Source organism: Botrytis sinoallii (assembly GCF_014898435.1).
Source record: "Botrytis sinoallii strain Bc 23 chromosome Unknown BSIN_008, whole genome shotgun sequence".
Lineage (NCBI taxonomy): Eukaryota > Fungi > Ascomycota > Leotiomycetes > Helotiales > Sclerotiniaceae > Botrytis > Botrytis sinoallii.
Genome location: NW_024066035.1, coordinates 2,429,120 through 2,450,327, shown reverse-complemented (window position 1 = coordinate 2,450,327; position 21,208 = coordinate 2,429,120). Strand labels below are relative to the sequence as shown.

The following is a 21,208-nucleotide window of genomic DNA, read 5'->3' as shown; positions in this document are numbered from 1 at the left end:
CAATCAGATCAGTGGGAAAGGGAAAAGGGAAAAGGGAAAAGGTCAAAAGGTAATGAGGTATGGTATCTTTGAACTTTGAGGTTGAAACGAATATCACCAATGTTAGAGATTAATTAAAGTAGAGTCGCGAGCAGTGAGCAGTGATAGGTTCAATTAATAAAAGAGATGATCAAATGATGGAAGTGTTGATACGGATATGGGAAATGACTGGGTAGGTGGGTAGGTGGGTAGGTGGGTAGGTAGGTGACTGAACACTGAACACCTGGGCACACTGAGGACAGGACTAATTAGGACCAAGAACTAATAACTTTAATAAGATCTGAAGATTGAAAATTTGACTTATTTAAAGAGATGCTTTTATTATTATTGTTAGTATTATTATCATTATTGTTATTGCTCCTCCCCACCTACTCCGTACTCGAAATACTTTCATGATTGATCCATCAGCCATCGTCCATTTTCAGCCATCAAGCCCAATCCCCATTTTGTTTTTTATTTTAAGGGGAAATGTAAATTAAATACGCAGGCTCGGTAGGGACGTGCGTCAGAAGGTGATGAGTAATCACTCAGTTCTCAAAATTACTTATATCGCCCTCTCCTCCATATCAGCCATCATCAGTTAAATCTGTCAATGAACTGATGAAGCTTTCTGGCTATATTCCCTTTACACTACCTAAACAAACTCACAGACGAATGAAGATGGCTCGAACCTCAAATTTGGAGGCCATATTGTCGGATATTATTATGAGATGAACCAAATTTGGAAGGGGTACAATGTGTTGAAGTCGACCGAGGGAACACACGTTTACTCCGTAATGAGTGTATAAACGAGATACAATTGTCTAAGCGTATGGCAGTGTTCCTCTCTATTACACAATAACGTCTATCTTAAGTATCGAAATCACCCCGGCTTGATGAGGCTATTCGGATGGTACTCTAAATTGAGTACCGGATATCTAAAACATGTGGATGAGGGGCACAGTTTCGCTGCTTTCCGAAAATTGAGACATGAAATATTAGACCCTTTGAAATTGCCACTTGAATTAATTTTATCCACTTCAGTGTCGAAGAGAAGGGTACATTGTGTTGCACTTTTCGAACACCGGATGGCCCTCTCCGTCATCTAAAAGAACAAAACGCCCAGTTACAACATACTTGTGTCCTGTACACCACATTTGTTGAGAGTAATGATATAGCCACCATAAACTCCATCTATCCCATGTAAGATATCAACTGTCAAATGCTTTTGGGGGTATCCTTATTCCAATACTCCTGTACCAACAGAGCTCCAGAGAAGAGGGGAAAAGAAGTAACGCCAAACAACCCACCAATGCCTCTTTAGTCCGTCCTTTAAAGAAAAAGAATTCCTATACTCCTAACCTGAATGATCAAGAACAAATCGCCGTTCGACTTCCTTTGTAGAATCCTCATCTCCGTCAAATATCAACCTAACTCTATTGCCATCATCAAGCATTGCTTTGACTTCCGCTCGGTAAAATGTGGTTGTCTCGGGATAAAGAGCGAGGACACGCTTTCCAACTTCGTAGGGTCCAAGAATGGCGTCATCTGGTGGAATTGGGCACATAGAAGACGCGGAGGTAAGAATTGAGGATTTATTCCCTTCATCAGGAGCCACATCTTCAACCCTGTATCTGCGACTCTTGCCGTCACCAATAACTTTTGCAACCTTTCCTTGAATCCAATCCATCTCTGTAAAGGGAGAACCGGGTCTCGGCTTGAATGCCACCTCTTGTCCCTTGGAGAATTCGATTTTCTTTGTGCCACTAGTACCAGAAGTTGTAGATGTATTATTATTATTGGTACCACCAGTACCACCAGTATTAGTACTAGTACTGGGCTCTTCGTTCTCAGACTTCCTAGAGATATCTTTTCCCTTCGGCGGTAAACTGCTGGTTCTACCATTTCCCATCTTTCGAACATGCTTGTTTTCTGCCGGAGAAGGAACAGGAGAGTCGGTAGATCCTACATCGTCGGTAACACTTGATCTTCCATGAGATTCGCGGGAATTGGAACCTCGCTCTGCTTCGTTGCCTTTGATCAAGGCTAAAAGAATCGACAGTTTTTCAATGGTTTGTCGTAGGGCTACTGCTGTAGACTCGGAGACTTTCACGCCTTCTCGAATTTGTATGTCGAGCTCTTCTATTGCGGCCATGGCAGGTGCTTAAATTTCATCAACACCAAACATCGTTGCAAATCAGAATCCATACTCACGTAAACCATTCTTTATCTGCTCAGCTATAGCGGTTTCTTTAGAGATGATGGCTTCCGGGATATTTGCTTCAAAGATTTTCTCTTCTGCTTTGATTTTGGCTAGAGCTTGAGTGATCTCGGTCCATAAGGCTATTTCTTCACCCCTCTCATGTGTTCCAGAGCGAACTCCACCACGCGCTTGACGTCGACCAGCAGTTGAGGCAGACATTATTTTCTCGTGGTACCCGTCTGTCAACTTAAGTTCATCGATCAGGGTCCGGCTTTTTCTATCTTGCTTAGACATATTTTAGCAAGGGAATCTCAGAGTGAATAACAATGAACCAAGAAAATAATGATCAAAAGTAAAGAAATGTAAACATGTCATCCCGACTTTGTACATTTTCTAAGAAGAAAATAGAAACCAAACATCCAGGATCGTGGTGACTTACTTGGGTTGTGGGTATTCTGACCCGCACCTACTTCAAATGAGGAATAAGTCGAGCGTCTGATCGTGTAATGGAAGCTACAAATCGAAATTGAATTGAAAGTTAAATATGGTAAGTGATTGAAAACGCATCAACAAGGGGCGGAAAGAGGGGATGAATGGTGTGATAAAGTAATGTAGAGGGTAGGTAGTTATGGAGGAAATGGTAGAAATGGGCGTTGAATGTTGTGAATGAAGGATACTAGGTAGTACGAGGCTTTAAGTTCGGGGTAGGAGGAGATAGGACCCTAGTAAACGAATACTGGAGTAGAGATATTAAAGGAACTTGTTAATGATTAGGTAAATCCTTTCTTTCGATTGGTCGGAATGCCACAAAATATTAACAATAATAGGAGACGCTAGCACAGAATACAAATACAAATACAAATGCTGATAGATATATAGCTGCCCAGGTACCCAAGTAGGATTATGTAGGTGTGTATGTGCCTAGGTAGGTATGTAAGTATGTATGGTATGTATGGAGTAGAAGAAAATCGATAGGGAATTATTAGTGGTACCTACTAGATCATGCTTGAGATCAGCATTTACATCAGCCTTGTCAATCATCCTATAATAATTGGTTGGTGGAGTTAGCGCGGGGTCGATTGAAGTTGGCTCGTTGGGTGACGTGCAAGCTATGTTGAACAGAACTATTCTGAAATACATCCTCCATACTCTTCTTCAACAATATTTGGCCAGTATCACTGTCAATTATTAGAACGAAGAAAAGAAGAACCGATTTGTCAGATATCTTATACAACGGATCAAACAATCTACTCTCATCAATTCCTCTCCCCAGAGCCAAAATGCAAGTTCCATTAATCAGGCTTCAATGCGGAGTCAATAGCTATGATTGGGGTAAGGTGGGAAGTGATTCAGCGGCTGCAAAATTTGCTGCTGCTACACCTGCCGATGATTTTTCTATTCAAGAAGAGAAGCCATATGCTGAAGTAAGTAATGCTTCATGTTCATGTACATAATCTTATAACTCATTCTATCTTCATAGTTGTGGATGGGAACACATCCTTCAAATCCTTCCAAGGACCTTACCACAAAACGAACGCTCCTCGATCTCATTCAAGACAACCAAGCACTCTTATCTAAAGATGTCAGTGATAAATTCGGCGAAAAGTTACCATTCCTATTCAAAGTACTTTCGATAGGAAAAGCACTCAGCATTCAAGCGCATCCAAATAAGACACTTGCGGAGCAATTACATCAAAAGGACAGCAAAAACTACCCAGATGATAATCACAAACCTGAAATGACAATTGCCATTACACCTTTTGATGGACTCTGCGGATTTAGACCTCTTGCAGAAATTTCGCATTTCCTCTCAACAATTCCATCATTGAAGAAATTAGTTGGGGAGTCTGAAGCGGAAGATTACCAGTCTGCTGTCAAGGGACAAGAAACATCAGATAAATCAGAGGACGAGGCAAAGAATAAGAAAGCGCTGCAAAAAGTTTTTACTGCATTGATGAATGCAAAGAAAGAAGATGTTGAGGACGCTAGTAAGGAATTAGTTGCTTCAGCGGAAGAAGAAGGGGATAATTTCGCTGGAGGAGGGGGCCCTTCAAATGAAGGAAAGGAACTCGCAGATCTTGTTATCAGATTGAACAAACAGTTTCCCGGGGACATTGGACTATTCGTACAGTTCTTCTTGAACTACGTCAAACTCGAAGTTGGAGAAGCAATGTTTTTGAAGGCAGATGATATCCATGCATACCTGAGTGGCGATATCATTGAATGTATGGCTGCATCCGATAATGTAGTTCGAGCTGGTTTCACACCGAAATTCAAGGACGTCGATACTTTGACTTCGATGTTGACTTACTCATATGCGCCTATCTCTGAACAAAAGATGGAACCAGTGGATTATCCATATGCCACTCTCAATGCGACTGCATACTCTTCTGGATCATCAGCGACACTCTATGATCCACCTATTGCAGAGTTCAGTGTGGTGAAAACCGATCTTAAGAAGAAGGGAGCAAAAGCAACATTCGAACAGATTGTCGGCCCTAGCATATTCATTTGCACGACTGGAAATGGTAAGATTAGTGTCGGACCTAAGGTCGAGGAAGTTAAACCTGGGTATGTCTACTTTGTTGGAGCTACAGCAGAGGTAATACTTGAAGCCGAGGATGAAGAATTTACCACATTCAAGGCATTCTGTGAATTGCAAGGCAAAGAAGATGCGGATGGAAAAGAGAAGCTCTAAAGCTTAATTGAGAGGACGGATATATCCAAGTAACGAATTCATGAATGAAATAAGGTTTTTCTCCTTGCATGTTTGGAAGTCTTTCTGCGATTTATGGACATCATAAAGCCATTCCTCTTCAGGCGATTTGATCCGACCGATAGTAAGTCCTGTGAGTGATTCCTGAGGGTCCCATCTAAGTTTCAAACTCAACATCTTCCTAATCTTCGTCACAATCTCAAATGTATGACTTTATCTCTTCTCAGCTCTCACTTTCATCTATGTCCACAATCCTTATCCCACCCTTTAAGTTCATGTTGTTAGTCAAGACTCATAATCAATCATAAGCTTGGATCATTTCTCACGACCGGGGGCTTGCAAGCTTAACTTGATTCTCCCATCCTCCTATCGTTCACTATCGCTAAGTCAATACCTCCCCCAAATTGACCAATCATGAATTAGCCAAATGAACTCCCCAGAGCTTCTTATCGGGAGGCTGACAGGGCCACAATCAGTCAACGTGTAATGCTGGCAGGTGCATAAGGACTCGGCGATGCCGTCTAGAATTACATGTAGAGTCTTTATACTAGTCATTTGTTCATCAAAGCAAAGAATTTGTCTTCTTCAGAAAGCTTTTGTAATTTTAAGTTCATGCGTCTTTGAAGCGCAATGGAAGTTGATCCAGAACTTTCGATTGGAAGACAAGCTTCCAGAGTGTCCCGGGTAGACCAACATGATGAACAAGAATTGGCAGAGTTTGGATACAAACAGGAATTGAGGAGAGACTGGGGTCTTATGCACAACTTTGGAATTTCTTTCAGTATCATTGTAAGTTGTATTTTGTCTAGACATGCGAGTTGGGTCTCTGATATGGCAAAGTACGAGACCGAACATGGCTCTATAAATTCATTGTCAAGCGTTGTTATGTGAAGCATCATCAATACTGCAAACGACCTTTTCGTCTTACGGGAAGTCTTGCTAATATCGCTTTAGTCTATCATCACTGGGATAACGACACTATTTTCTTATGGCTTGATCACCGGTGGTCCTGGAGGTATGTGTTTCCTATACTCTTATTCTGCGTTGTAAATTTCTGACACAATCAGTTATGTCTGTTGGATGGATAATTGTATCCGTATTTACTTTCATGATCGCTTTGAGCATGGCAGAAATTGTCTCTGCTATACCTACAGCTGGTGGACCATATTATTGGGCAGCCCTTCTTGCGCCGAGAAATCATTCGGCGTTTGCTAGTTGGATTACTGGTTGGTTTAACTTCCTCGGTCAAGTTGCTGTCACTACAGGAATTAGTTTCGGCCTCGCAGGTCTCATCTCAACAACTGCGACAATTAAATCATCATATGTTCCAAGTGCCCCAAGAACAATTGGCATATATGCAGCTGTTCTCATTTCTCATGGCATCGTCAATACCTTTGGTGTTCATGTATTGAGATACCTAAACAACACATCCATCGCACTTCACTCATTGGGCGTAACTGCGATAGCTATTGCTGTTCTGGCAAAAGCTCCTACACATCAAAGCGCCAAGTTTGTTTTCGCCAAATTCTACGACGGAACAGGTGTAGATCCAAGTCCAGGATGGAGTGTTAGAGCATCTCCAGCATATGTGGCTTGCTGTGGTGTTCTCATGGCTCAATACACGCTCACTGGGTTTGACGCATCAGCCCACTTGTCTGAAGAGACTCGAAATGCGTCTTGGAGTGCACCCATTGGTGTTATTTCTTCTGTTGGGTTCTCGGCCCTTTTCGGATTCTTCGTTATATTGAGCTTCTTATTCAGTATTCAAGACTTTGATAACACAATTGCAAGTGATTATGGTCAACCGGTTATTCAAATTTTTGTTGATATATTTGGAACCGATGGAGCGGTTGTGTTAATGTGTCTGATCATGATTTGTGTCTGGCATTGTGGGCTCTTTTCGATGACTTCAAACTCGAGAATGATGTTTGCGTTTGCTAGAGACGGTGGAATCGTAAGTTTTCCTTTCCGCTCTTTCATTAACTACTAGTCAACGCTAACAACAGATTAGCCGGAATTTTTTCACAAAGTCGATGATCGTTTTCAATCTCCCATTCAAACAGTTTGGCTCGCAGCAACTCTTGCTTTCTGCCTAGCACTCCCATCTCTTGGCTCCAGTGTAGCTTTTGCTGCCGCGACTAGTATAGCGACCATTGGTCTGTACATATCATACGGAACCCCTATTCTCATCGGTCTCATTTATTCAAAGGAGTTCAACGCTAGGAAAGGCCCATTCAATCTTGGAATCTTCTCAAAGCCAGTCGCTTTCATTTCTGTATCCTGGATAGGGTTTATTACAGTGATCTTTTGTCTCCCTACGACCAATCCGGTAACAAGTCAAACTGTAAACTACACCGTAGTGGCCGTGGGAATTATTGCTATCGGGGCCTGTGGAGCGTGGTTGGTCTGGGCCAGGAAATGGTTTGTAGGACCTATGGTCGAGATTGAGGCTGCTGCGCGCTTGGGTATAAATCCCGAAGAACCTGGTGCTTTGGAGAGAGCGGAAATCGATGGCAAGATTGATTTACATAGCGGCGTGAAGAGCTCAGATTAGAAGCTTGAGTGGAGGCGAATGGAATTCGTGGCCATACGAATAATGGATATACCTCGATAGAATAAAGACCACGGAGAACAAGACTTAAAAATATATGGCAATTCACCACAATTCCACGATTAAAATTCATTTCACCATGCTGCAATGGAGTCTCGAGTAGAGGAAACCCAGGTGTAATATACTGCAACGTACGATATGCGGTACATCCGAATTTCTGCGGTATTGACAAGGCACAGGTAACTCGGAGTTGTTTCGGAATAGTCGCTTTGATCCGGATCATTAAGGATGGAGAGTGAGCACTGAGAAGCAGGCAAATAAAGACTAGATATATTTTTCAAACTGACCTCATCATACTTTACATCCGAGATCAAAAAAAGCAAGAGGTATAAATAAACAATATATTTGAATTCAATGCTGTCGGTCATTATTTGATATCTAATACACAAATTGGTAATCATTTATTAATTCCCGGCGACATTATGCTTCTTGCTCACTCAGCCTTCAGTCAGCCTTCTAGAATTTAGTATAATTGATAGCCCATGCCCCATAATTTTATCAATGATTTGGACCCGACCTCGGGGTATCGGAACTTTTTATAACTTATCACTCACTTCGTCCATTTGATCACACAATTAATCAACATTCAAACTTCATCATACACTAGCAATCATAATTACAGCATTAATAATACCTTGATTTTATGAACCCTCTACTCTTGATGAGAATTACTGTCTTCTAAATCAGATTTCACATCCAAAATGCCGGACCTCAATGCAACCTCATCTTCTACTCGCCCTCAACAATGGAGCCATACCCCTCATGAATCATCGGACGAAGTCCCCTCTCTCCCACCCTTCTATTCACCGCGCCCAATACCAGTCTCCCGCGCAATATCAGAACTCGATTTAAATCAACTCGATATATCTAATCTCTCTCTCACTCATCGTGATGATACGTCCTCGCAGCTTTCCGATCACAATGAATCATTACCCGATCTCGTCTCGCCAGCCTTTACACCCCCTTCCACACCCGGCACATCCACACCTTCATCTCTCGCACATCGTCCTGCAAGATCAGTACCTGTAGACTCGAGTACACCAGCTGGAGGGTGTGGTTCAAAAAAACCAAAACTGTTAGAGAAACTACCAGAGGTTAACTGTGTAGTTCGCGCACGAATTCCTACAACTACTGGAACTGAAATGTTCCTGCACCTATACCAAAACGATGAGGATAATAAAGAGCATTTGGCCATAGTATTCGGAAACAAAATACGAAGTCAAAGCTTGGATGCCGTACGAGAAGGAGAAACGGAAATGGACAGGCTGATACGTGGGGCATACACGGGAAGATTATTTCCAGGTCGCACTACAAGTAGCATGCCTCCTTCGGCGACGGATCGAGAAAAGCAAGAAGGCAAGTCCGAGGCACCACTGGTTAGAATTCATTCGGAGTGTTACACGGGAGAGACTGTGTGGTCTGCAAGATGCGATTGCGGTGAGCAATTGGATGAAGCTGCAAGATTAATGTCTTTACCCGATTCGTCTGGGAAAGCCGCGGGAGGGATTATAATCTATTTGCGACAAGAGGGAAGAGGTATTGGCTTGGGAGAGAAACTGAAGGCATACAATTTACAGGATTTGGGATCTGATACTGTAGAAGCAAATTTACTTCTGAGACATCCGGCAGATGCTCGCAGTTATGGATTGGCTACTGCTATGTTGAAAGATTTAGGAGTTGAGGAAATCAAACTTTTGACGAACAATCCGGATAAGATACGAGCAGTCGAGGGGCCAAATAGAGAAGTGGTGGTAAAAGAGAGAGTCGCCATGGTTCCTTTGGCATGGAGTGGAAAGACTGGTGGAATTCGCAGTCAGGAGGTAGGTGGGTATCTAAAAACTAAGGTATGTTATACTCTAAAGCGTATGTGAAATGGGATTTGATCTAACATGCGTACTTTGTAGATTGAGAAGATGGGACACATGCTTCAGATGAACGAAGCGTCATGATAAATCAATTTTGAGACATCATTACCATCTTCCAACGAAATGGCGAAACAATAAAAATCACCTCCCCTCGAGCGGCATGAGATTTCGATTTGTAATGGGCTTTGGGCTACGCATTGAGCTGAACATCACGGCGGTGTAAATTGGCGTTTATTGGTAATCAACTTGGGATACATGGAACGCATCATGCACTGAAAAGTCTGAATCATTTTATTTATATGTCATATGTATTTTATCTCTTTCAAGGACTGGATATGAAGACATTGGATCAAATATAGAAAGGATTTTAAGTTCAGAAATTTCAATTATCTATGATGATATCTTGTAGATGACACTTTGTGCTGACTTCAAGCGAAAAGCCCCTTTTATATTTGTTCCCCGTTTCCATTTTTCATTTAATTCCAGTCAATTTATTCTACACAGTCTGACAGAAGGCATTCGGTACAACAATATCATCCGAGGCAAAGTTGGCCACCGAAAGACCCTCGAGAAACTTCCATTACTAGTGATAGTGGAGAAAACCCACAGGCTAGTTCCAAATGTTGTCACCAAAAGCCGAAGGGTTAAAAATTCCGCTCCAACCTTCATGTGGCCCTTTAACCGTCATTTTCATGGCATTTTCTACAAATGCCCCTCCCATTTCCTTTCTTGATTGGTCAGTTACCTTTATGCGTCTAAATGGAACTGAGGAAATGCTCCATACTCCGTACAATTAGAAATCCAAATCTGATTTGAAATATACATGATTCGAAATGTACACGATTTTGTATCCACTTGAGCTCCGGCACTACTGTTTGAGAGCGATGCTGGGACATAATATAAAAAAGTCCCCCGAAGAACTTGATAAGTATTTTTTTGCTTAAATTACATTCTTTCATACTTAATCAATACTATCAGCATATAAAATATTAGCAAGATGTCTATCAGATACGAATCATCCAGCTCTGACGCTTCTCCTCTCGGAAAGCCTCTCAAATATGAATTTTCCGGCAAAGTTGCACGAAATCGATTTTTGAAGGGAGCTATGAGTGAACGTCAATCATCATGGGACCCAAAGGACTTCAAATCTAGAGGAATTCCATCCACAAACCTCGTCAATGTCTACAAGAGATGGGGCGAGGGAGAATACGGACAAATCTTGACTGGAAACGTCATGATTGAATATGATCATTTGGAAGCTATGGGTAACCCAATTATTCCACTAGAAGCTCCATTCGAAGGAGAACGATTCGAAAGATTCGCAGCAATGGCAAAGGCAGGAAAAGCTCACGGAAGTTTAATGGTTGCACAAGTCAGTCATCCTGGACGCCAGGTCGAGAATAGGGTTCAACCAAATCCTATTTCTGCAAGTGATGTTCAGCTAGAAGGTTTGTTTCATCTGCTTTTCCCAAGTGTTATCTCACGTATTGGTCGAGTCTATACTAACAAGAATGATCGTACAGGAAACGCTATGGGATTGTCCTATAATAAGCCACGTCCAGCAACCCAAGAGGATATCGACAGTATAATCGATAAGTTCGCTCACGCAGCGGAATACCTCGAGAAAGCCGGTTTTGATGGAATTCAACTCCACGGTGCCCACGGTTACCTCCTCGCTCAATTCCTCTCCAAGACTACAAACAAGAGAACCGACAAATATGGTGGCTCTCTCGAGAACAGATTCCGTATCATTCAAGAAATCGCAGATGAAATCCATAAGAGAGTCAAGCCAGACTTCATCGTTGGTATCAAGATGAACAGTGTTGAATTCCAAGAAGATGGGTTCACACCTGAAGATGCTAAGGCTGCTTGTCAAGCACTCGAGGGTGCAAGATTTGATTACGTTGAACTTTCCGGTGGAACATACCAAGAAACTGCTTTTGTTCACAAGCGCGAGTCAACCAAGAAGAGAGAGAACTTCTTTATTGAATTCGCAGAGGAGATTGTCAAGCCTTTGACTAAGACCAAGACATATGTTACTGGTGGATTCAAGACTGTTGGTGCTATGGTTTCCGCATTGGATACCGTTGATGGTGTTGGTATTGGACGACCTGCAGCTCAAGAGTTCAGACTTCCAAAGGATATCTTGGAGGGAAGAGTTACTGGTGCTAAGAAGATGGCTGTGGATGAAAATGATTTCTTGTTCACTAACATTGCGGCTGGTACTCAAATGAGACAGGTTGGAAAGGATCAGGAACCTATTGATTTGAGCATTGAAAAGAATGTAGAGATTTTCAAGAAAGAGATGGGTGTTTGGGGCGCAAAGATGGCTACTAATAAAGAGTATAAAGAGTATGGGTTTATTGATTGGACCCAGGAGGCTCAACCATATGGAGTTTGCTGAGCGATTAATATTTGTATACTAGGTAGATATGTGGGATAGATAAGAGTCAAAAGACATAGATTTTAGAATTTACACGATTCATGATACAGTAATAATAGATCCACCGGGTGATTTCTTGCTGTTTCCATTCCCGCCATCAAATTTCTGTACCAATGTTCTCGACTTCGTGGGCATTGTAATTGTTTCTATCCTCAGGATATCCATCGCCCTTATACTTGATATTGGACAATTAGTAAAATTACACGGCATCTATCAAATTGCTTTGGAAATGTTCCAATACCAGATTGCGGACAATTTGGTAGAACCAAGACAAAAACAATGTACTCTGAGGGTATGCATCTGACTGGATTCACACTTCAATCATATGGTATCCTCACTCTCCCCTAAACTTGCGAGATTCCTTGGGCTCATCTATGAAGGGATAATGTACATATTGGCCAACTAAGTTCTCGAAATGGTCTTGATCTCCCGAAGATGGTTTTCTATCAGAATTATGTCCATGTATTATACCATCTTAGCCTCATCACTGACTAACATAGTAAATGTTGACGTCCTAACCAAACATGTATAGCCTGTCTCACACTCAATCCTGCACTACCGTCGGTGGTTATATCCCTTGGATTAATTGTATTTGATTACTCGAGGGAAAATTTTTCGTTCTGTGTGATGCCCTTATGCTTTGCATCTCCCATAACTTCTCACACAATCCATAACTTGCCAGAAATTCCCTTCGAGCGTGCTCACGTAACAAATTCGAGATGACTTGGGTGGTTTCTTGCAGCGGGTCCTTCAACAACGCTCTCCTACCCAAGTGAACCTTGCCTATACTAAGAGACAGTACTTCTCACCGCAGGCCGTTCCTTCAGTTTTCCTCTTTGATGAACAACTGCAAATTCTTAGATGAATTTGCGCATTTTTAATTTCTTTTTCGAATCAAACTCTCCACAGTCCAACCTTCCTTCAATTCGAAATATTGGAGCTTGACGTCAAACTTTAGGTACTATCGCCGCTTTCTGAGTTTCCTTCATAAACTGTTTCTCGGGAGCGATAGAAACAAACGAGGATGAAGGCTTTTTTGATATTTCTTCAAGCGCTTTTGAATATACACATTCCTGATCCACCAGCACCGGATCACCCCATTTATCTTCCGGATCTTCGTCGTAATGCTTGCGCCATAAACTTAAACTCACAGCAGTGCCCAAGTGAAGACCCTCAGTTCCTACAAATTCACGCGCGACTTCGTCCTTTGTTTCTTCAGCACGCAGCTTTCCCATATGTGTACAATATCCTAATGGCATTTGAACTCTGAATTTTTCCTTTCCCACGTTCTTCATTACTCTTTGGACTTCCTCGTTTGGAAACTTGCCGAGTTCCTTTATGAAATAATCACGAAGTAGGTGAACCACCGATCCTCTGGGAAAACTCGCCACAATCAAGAAATGCCCCTCAGTTGGTTCCTTGGATACAACCCGCTTTCCCTGAATGGATTCTTTTGGGTATACATGCTCAACTAGACCAGAGAGTCTAGATTGCTCGGAAACAAAAAAGTTCAATGTTGGACCGACAGGAAATTCTGGTGGACCTCTTGCACAAAAGTCATTGATTGTATCTTTGTACATCTTTACATAAAAATGGCGGTCAGGTAAGGGATCTATAAGTTCGAATCGGGTATCCGGAAAACCTCCCCATGGATGAAGATATTTTGCCTTGAGTTGATTGCGAAAATCTGTTGCTTCACTGCTCATATCAAGTGTCAAAACTAGTCGAGAGCTTTTCTTCAGGAAGTGATGGGCCCATTCTGCCTCATTACGAGGTTGCTTCCTAGGTCCGCATTTCATGAAACGTACAAGAGCCCAAGGATCTTCCTCTCGGAAAATTCGTGATCGAGGAAGTAGACTTTGTAGTCTTGCTACTTTAGCCATTGATTCAGTTCTGTGGAAGTAATCGAAACTTTTGTTTGTTGTTGATGAGAGTGATCTAGAGAAAGAGAAATTTTTGCCAGGACGCACTCCAAAATTGACTTAGAATCACGTGATCACAATAAATTATCCCCATCTCAACCCAATATTCACGAATCATATTTACCATATTCTAGTGATGAAATGTAATCTTGCTAGAGAAATTGAAGGTCGAAGAGGTACCTACATCACACAGTAACGTCTAGTTTCTTAATACCTGGGCAACAATAGTGAATGGCCAGCTAGAATGATTGGAAGCTTACGCGTTTGATGAAGCTTGAATCTTGATCGCGACTTGCTAGCGACTCTTCTTTTGAAGGCTTGAGCAAAGCGTCCCTAGAAATGGGTTCGAGAGCCAGACATTGAATTTTGTATCATTTACTGCACTGGTTGTTGATCAAATCTTTCTCCGAATTGCTTCTACAGTCCTACAGAGTAGACCCAGCCGTCCGTCCACTGATTTTTACTAGGATATACACTAGATAGTGGGTGGGACCAAAGTTTATTTAATTTACATCACCATCAATAACAACAACAAAACAAACCACAGTCTCTAGGCGATGTGTATCAAATCCTCCAATATTGGGAGTGGTAGTAGCAGCAATGGAAGAAAGGGAACTTGATGAAAGGGATGGCAGTAATGATTATGAACTTATGAGAAGGGATGAGGAAGAAGCATTAGAGAAAATTCCGATCCGCCCGGAGAATGGAAGATGGAGACGAAAATGGCGAATCATAAATCCTTGGTATGTATATCCTCTTGAGGTTTGTTTGAATAGGGCTAAAGTGAACAATCCAGGATTTGGATAGGATTTAGTATTTGGTCTATACTCACGACGAGGAGGCTTCTGATCGCGGATTTTCGTATGACTCTGTACTCAATTCTTTTTGCCTGAACAATGCTGACAGTCCTTTTTTAGGATACCGTGAGTTTTGCTCCTCCCTAATTCAAATCCCCCTCTTCATTCAGAAGAACTACCCTTCTCAATCAGATGACTTACTCGTGATTAGCAATATGTTTTCTCGTTTTATTGCAAATCGCTGCATACGTTGGCTTGGGCATTTTCGCGGTCTTGACAAGTTTTGTCGACTACTTCACGAGCGTCCCGGATCTAAACCCTAGTCGCGGTCCGTCATTTTTGCAAAGTCTTTTCGTTCTTACTAGATACTGCCTCACGGTATTCATTTCGATGGTCGCTTTAATATACAACGCGGAAGCGATCATGCTTTTCAACAATTTGGCCGTGTTTGCTACATTATTAGTGAATAGACTCTTCATTTTCCTGTTCGCATTTTCTGACACTCCAACAGATACTCATATATGCGTTCGATGCTTTACTATTTAGTCTAGCATATGACTTACGATTACTTCCTCGTGATCAAGGCTTTGACAGAGCCATTGTTGTTTGGGCTCTCGGCATCGTTTGTCTTGCCTCAATGATTGTCTACAATGATTATCGACTCAATATCGAATCATTTCAGTTTGCCATACTCGGTGTGTTTCTCGTCAGTCTGGCAAGGACGATAGCAGCGATTGGATATCAAGTACCATCTCCCAGAAATCCTTCTTATGGAGCCTCACTCTATTTTATGCTTTGGGGTGGATTACCTCCATGTTTGCTCGTCACTATTTTCGCTGCGTACAGATATGAAGACTTCGGAGAGGCATTTTCGGTTCTTCGGACTTGGGAATTCCTGACCTTTGTGAAGAATCTGACCCCCGGAGCATTGACTCATATTCTTTGGAATACTCCTTTACGATCAACATTGGCACTTTCTATCGGTTCGAAGTCACCCTATGAATCCACCGAAGAAAATGTTCCCGACGCAATTGATGCGACAGTTCATCTATCTTTGGGACTAATGCTCATGAGTACATTCAAGGAAGAAAACACAATGAACGGATTTCAAATCTTTGTGTTCATGCTTATCTACCTTATTAGTCTGGGGCCAAAAGAAATAAGCCTCTACATTCCCAAATTCGTGAATTTTGTCTACACCATACGACGAAAATCTGGAATACCAGCTCGAAAACTTTACTCAACATGGCATAAACCCATATTACTCTGGACCACCACCATTTTATTCACTATCCTGAGTTCGATGGGGATACTTTACTGGATGGATACAATCTCTATCCGCCACAACCAGAAATTTTGGACAGGCCCCAAGTCTCCATCCCTGGATACAATCTACAGAGCGGCAACAAAAAATCGTCTACAAATTGTAATCGCCCATTCAGCTGGTGACTCAATTCCTGCAATTAAAGGAATAGTAACAGGAATTTTGAGTTCACAGCCTGCTGTTGTGGCTCATAAGCCAGATGTTTTGATCTATACGAAAGATCCATCCGAAGACATTGTGAAGAAAATTCGAGTTGAAGTGGGTTTCGGGGATATATTTCCTCTTCCAAATGTTGGAGGTCCATCTGGCGTTTTCCTTCATCATATATTAAAGAATTGGGACAATTTACCTACTCAAACTCTTTTCATCACCACGTCTCAACATACAATCGATGATTTTGATCTCATCGGTCGCCGATTATTCGATTATTACAACCCTGCTCAGCTACCACCAGCAGCAGAGAACTCGGATATATTGACTGGATTCCTCAACTTAGGAGAACTGGAAACATGTGATTGTTATGGATGTTATGATAAAAGTGGCTGGAATGATACATTTAGACTCATCCCGAGTATGTGGTCTGCATCTCGTCCTGCTGGAAAGGACGAGACGCCTTATAGATGCCAAAAAGTGATCTTAACACATGGGAACAATTTCATTGCTTCAGCGGCGCGCATTCGGGGAGTTGGGAAAGACATCTGGGAAACTCTGGATGATGCTCTCTCAAACCCTTCACTGAGTAGGGGCTGGGCTCACGATAGATTGAAATTGGGTCCAGAAGGAAGGAATTCGAAGATGTTTGGTGAGAAAGATAGTTTAGAGAAACCGCATTTAGGATATACTGTTGAGAGATTATGGGGGATCTTGCTAGGATGTTCAAATCAAAAAATTGCATGGAGATGTCCTAATTTGTGGAAGGGATGGAGGAGAGGTGGGGAGAAGGAGGACTGTGCCTGCAGAGATTGAGGTTGCAAAGAAGATATGAAGGAATGGGAAAGTCAATTATATGATGATAAATTTATACCCCGTGGTCCATCAGTCTGAGGAAGAGCTCAAAGCATCCAGCGTACCAATGAAATGTCTATTTATATGCTTAATTTACTCTTTCTGGGGGTTGCCAAGCACATGAGGGTCTGCGGAGTAAGTATGTTTCTGATTCCGTACTCACTTTTATTCGTCATAATTGCCAAAATTTCTAATCCAATATTATGATCGCGATCAGAATCTATTGTTTGAATTGAAGGGTTAGCTTCACGACTTGGGGATCCATGCATCTCGGAATTGGTTTGAAGTAGAATAAATAGAGTATGATTATATACAAAGTATGATAAGGTGCGTTTTGGAAAAGTTATACCTTCTCTCCTAATCAAACTTGGATTGGAATGATGGAAAATTTGAATATATACAGGAAAAATTCCAGGGCAGCTCAAAAAGTCACTCCACGAAAACAGCCGATCACTTCTTGTAGACCTTTTGAAAGCTCAATAATCTCCTCCATCAGACAATTAAACTTTTGTTCACACCATCTAATAGATTGTTTGGTTAAACGCATCGAAGACATAAGTCCAAGAGTCGATGGACGCTTGGTCGTAAACGCAGTCAAATGCGGTCTCGGAAGTCCAGAGTGGGCGAGTTGGCCACTTGCACAACAATTGAACCTCACCATCGTATGATCCAGAGGTAACAGTGGAGTTCAAACGGTCAGGAACCTTACTTTCTTCGACCCAGCTGATCAAAGTGGCGAGAACATCGTTGGGCCATGGACCCGGTTGGAGGGAATTGGTGTTACAGTGAGCAGCTCCTGGAATGTAAAAGAAACGATAGAAGTCATCGAGTTTGGCGACAGATTCGTTGTATCCGAGGCTTGGATAAAGGGTAGTGCGGACAGAGTCATAGTAGTGGACGGAAGAGCCAGCTGGAACTGATGGATCAGATTCTCCGTGATAATGTAGGAGCTTGGCACCGTTGTCTCTGAAAGCGGAAATATCCGGCATGGTAGTTTGAAGGATGTCGTAGAATTTTGCCAATCCCTCTTCCATCCATTCGAACAAAGTATCGTAATCAACATTCTCGAGTGTGGTAAGACTGTCTTCATCAATTTACTCAAGGAACTTGGCGACGAAAACTCCACCGGTACCTGGGATCTCGTAGGTGTAGCTGCCAGTGGTATTGTCATACTCAGTAACAGCATCCTCAAGCTCAGCACCAATTTGGAATGAGAGATATGCACGCTTGCCACTAGAAGTAAAGAGACCATCATAGATAGTCTGGGCAATAGCAATATCTTGCTCATTAATGGTACCATTTTTAGCAGGGCTACTGGTAGTGGTAGAACCTGCAGCTTGACGCTTGCTGAAACCAAAACCGAGAGAAGAGCTTGTCTCAGCTGCGCATGCATATGATTGACCAATGATAGAGGTCAAGTTAAAGTTAATCTTACAGAGATCAGAACGACTGATAACCGTGTCAGTACGCCCGTCCAATGGATCACATACTTCAATAGTAGCATTTACAATCTTGTCAAGAGCGCAATTGGTTGGGAAGTAGTTTTGAACAACTTCGGCGACGGAAGAGAAGAGATGGAAAACTTGTTGCTGAGCTTGTCTGAAAGCCGGGGCACCGGCGGCGATACCGTCGTACAAATCTCCGAAACGTTGAACCTGACTCATAGCTTGACGTCCTCCGTCAGAGCAGCCAGAGAAGTAAGTATAGAGTTTATCAATACTGTAAAGAGTCTTGGTGATAGCCTTTCCGATGGCGGTCATCTCACCAAGGGCCTCGTAGGAGAACATCTTAATGTTTTGTTCGTTAAGAGTACCAGCAGAGTTGAGGACAACTGCGTCCAAGGAGTTAGTGAAAGCATCGTAGCCGGCATCAGTACAGCCAGTAACAGCGCCATATTCAAGACCACCAGTGACACCTGTTGACAAACTGTAACCACCGCCACCAGCGACGTAGAAACGATTTTCGAAGATGGATGGATCTGGAAATCCGTACCAAACAATAACAGAATCACTGCCGTGGGTATAAGTAGCAGTAACGTTACAGTAGCTGTAAGTAGTTGTGTCGCGCTTGCCCATTCCGCCGCTAAGAGACACATTGTAGACAGGGGATGCAGAAACAGATGATGCGATCATGGTGATGTTGGGAATGGATCCATCCGCAGGAAGCGCTGCTTGAACGTTTGCGACTGTGCACATGTCGGCTAGAGATAGAGCCTGAACAGTGGCAGCGCCGGCTGCAGCCAAAGCGATTGACTGACGCATGGTGCTTGAAAAAGAATGTAGCTATTAGAGGAGCAGAAATGAAGGTGTCAATTGGGAGTGAGTTCGGTTGATTTTAGTTCGAGGACCAACTCCAGTCTTATATGTTCATTATTTGCACCGGCTAGTATTTATTATCAACGTACATACACGGCCTCGCTTCTTGAGATCAAGCGAACAACGCCCGTGTTATTAAGACACGTAATCGGATACGTGAGCTCTAATGGGTCTCCATGTCGTAGTCTTGGCAATTTCGTCAGCCCCAGGGGATTTTTAATGCATTCTTTTGTAGCTCTACAATCAGAAAATAAATGCATATCTCCTTTCAGTGCTGATACTAGAAAGTTGTCTGAGAGGGTAATAGGAAAGTACAAGTCTAAAAATAGTAGTGGTGATGGTAGTGAAAGTAGCTCGACTAGATCAAGTCACTCAGGTTGAATCTTTGAAGAGTGTAAGAGTAGGCTAACATACGAAGGTGCACGAGATGAATTGTGTGTCCCCGCTTTGGTTATGCCACTAGCGAAATCTCTCTGCACATACAAATGAATCATTGGATCCTAATAATGGGATCATTTATACCCCATACTTGGTTCATTGAAGAAAAATGGGTACTACCGGTACAAGTACCGCCCAAGTACCGAACTAGGCGAGTGAATCGCCTTCCATTAGCGGGGGGGGGTTGTTTACCCGTAAGAACCAACGGCCAGCCACACTCATAGTACGTAAATCTCGGATTGACCAAAAGATCTTCTGAGAGACTATGAAGTTATACTCATTTCTGGTTTGAACGATGATAAATCAAGAACCATGGGAAATGATGAAAAGACAAGTCAAAGTCTGTAACAAAATCTTCGTTCAAGGATATCCTTCTTTCGCATTAGCCTTATAGACCTACACAATGCGTCGCTGTTTTGCTCATTCGTATGTTATCGATGAATGGACAGTCATCCCTTGTTGTGCGAACTCTTAAAAGTCATTTAAACTTGAAAAAGGAAAGTAAAAGCGGTTATCAACGCTTATCAATTCGCATTGGACTTGTCAGGGATGATGACGCGTCGGCTGTTAAATTAAATAGGGGGTCGTGAGATCGTTTTTCAAGAGAATACTAACTACAGGAACTATCCTACCGCCCCTGTATTTAATGTATCACCGACTGCGCATGTGAATCTGATAAGGTATTAGTGTACGCTAAATAATCTAGATCCGAGCTTAATACTCAGGATCTTCTCTTGTTTCATGTAATAACGAGTTCGGTCCTTAAGATAAAGTCCGATAATAACAATGTGGTCTATGGGTCGATGATGATTTGCATAAGGGTTCGACACGATATTGAAAAAATACCCAGATATGTAACTGAGTTCCAAGATAGAAAGCCGCGTATTCAAGAACCATGTAAAGTTATTTATTAATTGCCAACTTTCAAGGTGTTTCGAAACGCGCAATGTGTATACAATCTCTGGACAACAAGTAGATATTGACAGAGCAAACCTACTCAGATTTGGTGTGAATGGTCTAGTTTCGAAAATTGGATCTCACTGGAGTCTGGAAAGTATAGAAACCATACACATACATATCACATCGTTATACTTTGGTAATCTCACCTTATAAGGGAGTTCTTTTCATAATACTTCGAGGGAAGAGATACTCCTTTGGTGTTGTGCATACAAGGAAGGTACGTATGTACATGTCGCACACCTCACTATGACATAGAAGTTTCGAGGACGACGTATTTCTCAGTAAATCTCATCTAATAAGGTGTATTAAGGTTAAGGTCTGAAGTAAGATCTAGATGAACAGGCCGTGCACGCAGTCCTAATGTGTCCTTAGTCTCGTCTGTAATGTGACTTGGTTCGGCATAGACGGTGGGGACGGTGGGGACATCGTGGTACGAAATTGTCCTGAGACCTAACTGTCGGGATATCGATCATGTGATCTAAGAGGGCACTGTATTGCACTAGCGTATATACTAGTGTATGCACTAGTGCTAGCATTTCTACTATATCAAGTACTAGCTTCCTATAGTTAATAATAATCAAGACGAATAAT

The 21,208-nt window shown here is 42.2% G+C and overlaps 8 protein-coding genes across 8 annotated transcripts; 5 read left to right on the top strand and 3 right to left on the bottom strand.

The window, feature by feature from the left end:
* Window positions 1–582: 582 nt before the first annotated feature.
* EAF02_005671 (uncharacterized protein) lies at window positions 583–3,133 on the bottom strand. The gene is made up of 3 exons (XM_038901719.1): window positions 2,661–3,133; window positions 2,233–2,506; window positions 583–2,181 (listed from the first exon to the last, which is right to left on the bottom strand). Exons 2-3 carry the CDS (start codon window positions 2,438–2,440, stop codon window positions 1,376–1,378), a joined length of 1,014 nt encoding a protein of 337 aa, XP_038759059.1. The 5' UTR covers window positions 2,441–2,506; window positions 2,661–3,133; the 3' UTR covers window positions 583–1,375.
* A 218-nt stretch (window positions 3,134–3,351) lies between these two features.
* EAF02_005670 (uncharacterized protein) lies at window positions 3,352–4,989 on the top strand. Its single transcript, XM_038901718.1, has 2 exons — window positions 3,352–3,645; window positions 3,702–4,989. The coding sequence occupies exons 1-2, from the start codon at window positions 3,502–3,504 to the stop codon at window positions 4,917–4,919; spliced, it is 1,362 nt and encodes a 453-aa protein (XP_038759058.1). The 5' UTR covers window positions 3,352–3,501; the 3' UTR covers window positions 4,920–4,989.
* Window positions 4,990–5,528: 539 nt separating this feature from the next.
* Window positions 5,529–7,892, top strand: EAF02_005669 (uncharacterized protein). Its single transcript, XM_038901717.1, has 4 exons — window positions 5,529–5,726; window positions 5,892–5,952; window positions 6,005–6,891; window positions 6,949–7,892. Exons 1-4 carry the CDS (start codon window positions 5,568–5,570, stop codon window positions 7,489–7,491), a joined length of 1,650 nt encoding a protein of 549 aa, XP_038759057.1. The 5' UTR covers window positions 5,529–5,567; the 3' UTR covers window positions 7,492–7,892.
* Window positions 7,893–7,907: 15 nt separating this feature from the next.
* Window positions 7,908–9,889, top strand: EAF02_005668 (uncharacterized protein). The gene is made up of 2 exons (XM_038901716.1): window positions 7,908–9,392; window positions 9,453–9,889. The coding sequence occupies exons 1-2, from the start codon at window positions 8,250–8,252 to the stop codon at window positions 9,495–9,497; spliced, it is 1,188 nt and encodes a 395-aa protein (XP_038759056.1). The 5' UTR covers window positions 7,908–8,249; the 3' UTR covers window positions 9,498–9,889.
* A 521-nt stretch (window positions 9,890–10,410) lies between these two features.
* On the top strand, window positions 10,411–11,817 carry EAF02_005667 (uncharacterized protein; the record flags this gene model as incomplete). The annotated part of the gene is made up of 2 exons (XM_038901715.1): window positions 10,411–10,861; window positions 10,937–11,817. The coding sequence occupies 2 exons, from the start codon at window positions 10,411–10,413 to the stop codon at window positions 11,815–11,817; spliced, it is 1,332 nt and encodes a 443-aa protein (XP_038759055.1).
* Window positions 11,818–12,803: 986 nt separating this feature from the next.
* Window positions 12,804–13,739, bottom strand: EAF02_005666 (uncharacterized protein; the record flags this gene model as incomplete). The annotated part of the gene is made up of 1 exon (XM_038901714.1): window positions 12,804–13,739. One exon carries the CDS (start codon window positions 13,737–13,739, stop codon window positions 12,804–12,806), a length of 936 nt encoding a protein of 311 aa, XP_038759054.1.
* A 639-nt stretch (window positions 13,740–14,378) lies between these two features.
* Window positions 14,379–16,865, top strand: EAF02_005665 (uncharacterized protein; the record flags this gene model as incomplete). The annotated part of the gene is made up of 4 exons (XM_038901713.1): window positions 14,379–14,521; window positions 14,575–14,639; window positions 14,787–15,037; window positions 15,087–16,865. The coding sequence occupies 4 exons, from the start codon at window positions 14,379–14,381 to the stop codon at window positions 16,863–16,865; spliced, it is 2,238 nt and encodes a 745-aa protein (XP_038759053.1).
* A 484-nt stretch (window positions 16,866–17,349) lies between these two features.
* Window positions 17,350–19,165, bottom strand: EAF02_005664 (uncharacterized protein; the record flags this gene model as incomplete). The annotated part of the gene is made up of 1 exon (XM_038901712.1): window positions 17,350–19,165. The coding sequence occupies one exon, from the start codon at window positions 19,163–19,165 to the stop codon at window positions 17,999–18,001; it is 1,167 nt and encodes a 388-aa protein (XP_038759052.1). The 3' UTR covers window positions 17,350–17,998.
* Between the last annotated feature and the right edge of the window lie 2,043 nt (window positions 19,166–21,208).

Excerpts from the sequence above, each read along its gene's own strand:
- EAF02_005671 (XM_038901719.1), bottom strand. The coding sequence starts at position 2,440 with ATGTCTGCCTCAACTGCTGGTCGACGTCAAGCGCGTGGTGGAGTTCGC. Across the intron at positions 2,182-2,232 it reads GCAGATAAAGAATGGTTTAC|CACCTGCCATGGCCGCAATA; the intron begins GTGAGTATGGAT and ends ATGAAATTTAAG.
- EAF02_005670 (XM_038901718.1), top strand. The coding sequence starts at position 3,502 with ATGCAAGTTCCATTAATCAGGCTTCAATGCGGAGTCAATAGCTATGAT. Across the intron at positions 3,646-3,701 it reads AAGAGAAGCCATATGCTGAA|TTGTGGATGGGAACACATCC; the intron begins GTAAGTAATGCT and ends CTATCTTCATAG.
- EAF02_005669 (XM_038901717.1), top strand. The coding sequence starts at position 5,568 with ATGGAAGTTGATCCAGAACTTTCGATTGGAAGACAAGCTTCCAGAGTG. Across the intron at positions 5,727-5,891 it reads GAATTTCTTTCAGTATCATT|TCTATCATCACTGGGATAAC; the intron begins GTAAGTTGTATT and ends ATATCGCTTTAG. Across the intron at positions 6,892-6,948 it reads TTGCTAGAGACGGTGGAATC|CCGGAATTTTTTCACAAAGT; the intron begins GTAAGTTTTCCT and ends ACAACAGATTAG.
- EAF02_005668 (XM_038901716.1), top strand. The coding sequence starts at position 8,250 with ATGCCGGACCTCAATGCAACCTCATCTTCTACTCGCCCTCAACAATGG. Across the intron at positions 9,393-9,452 it reads GTGGGTATCTAAAAACTAAG|ATTGAGAAGATGGGACACAT; the intron begins GTATGTTATACT and ends CGTACTTTGTAG.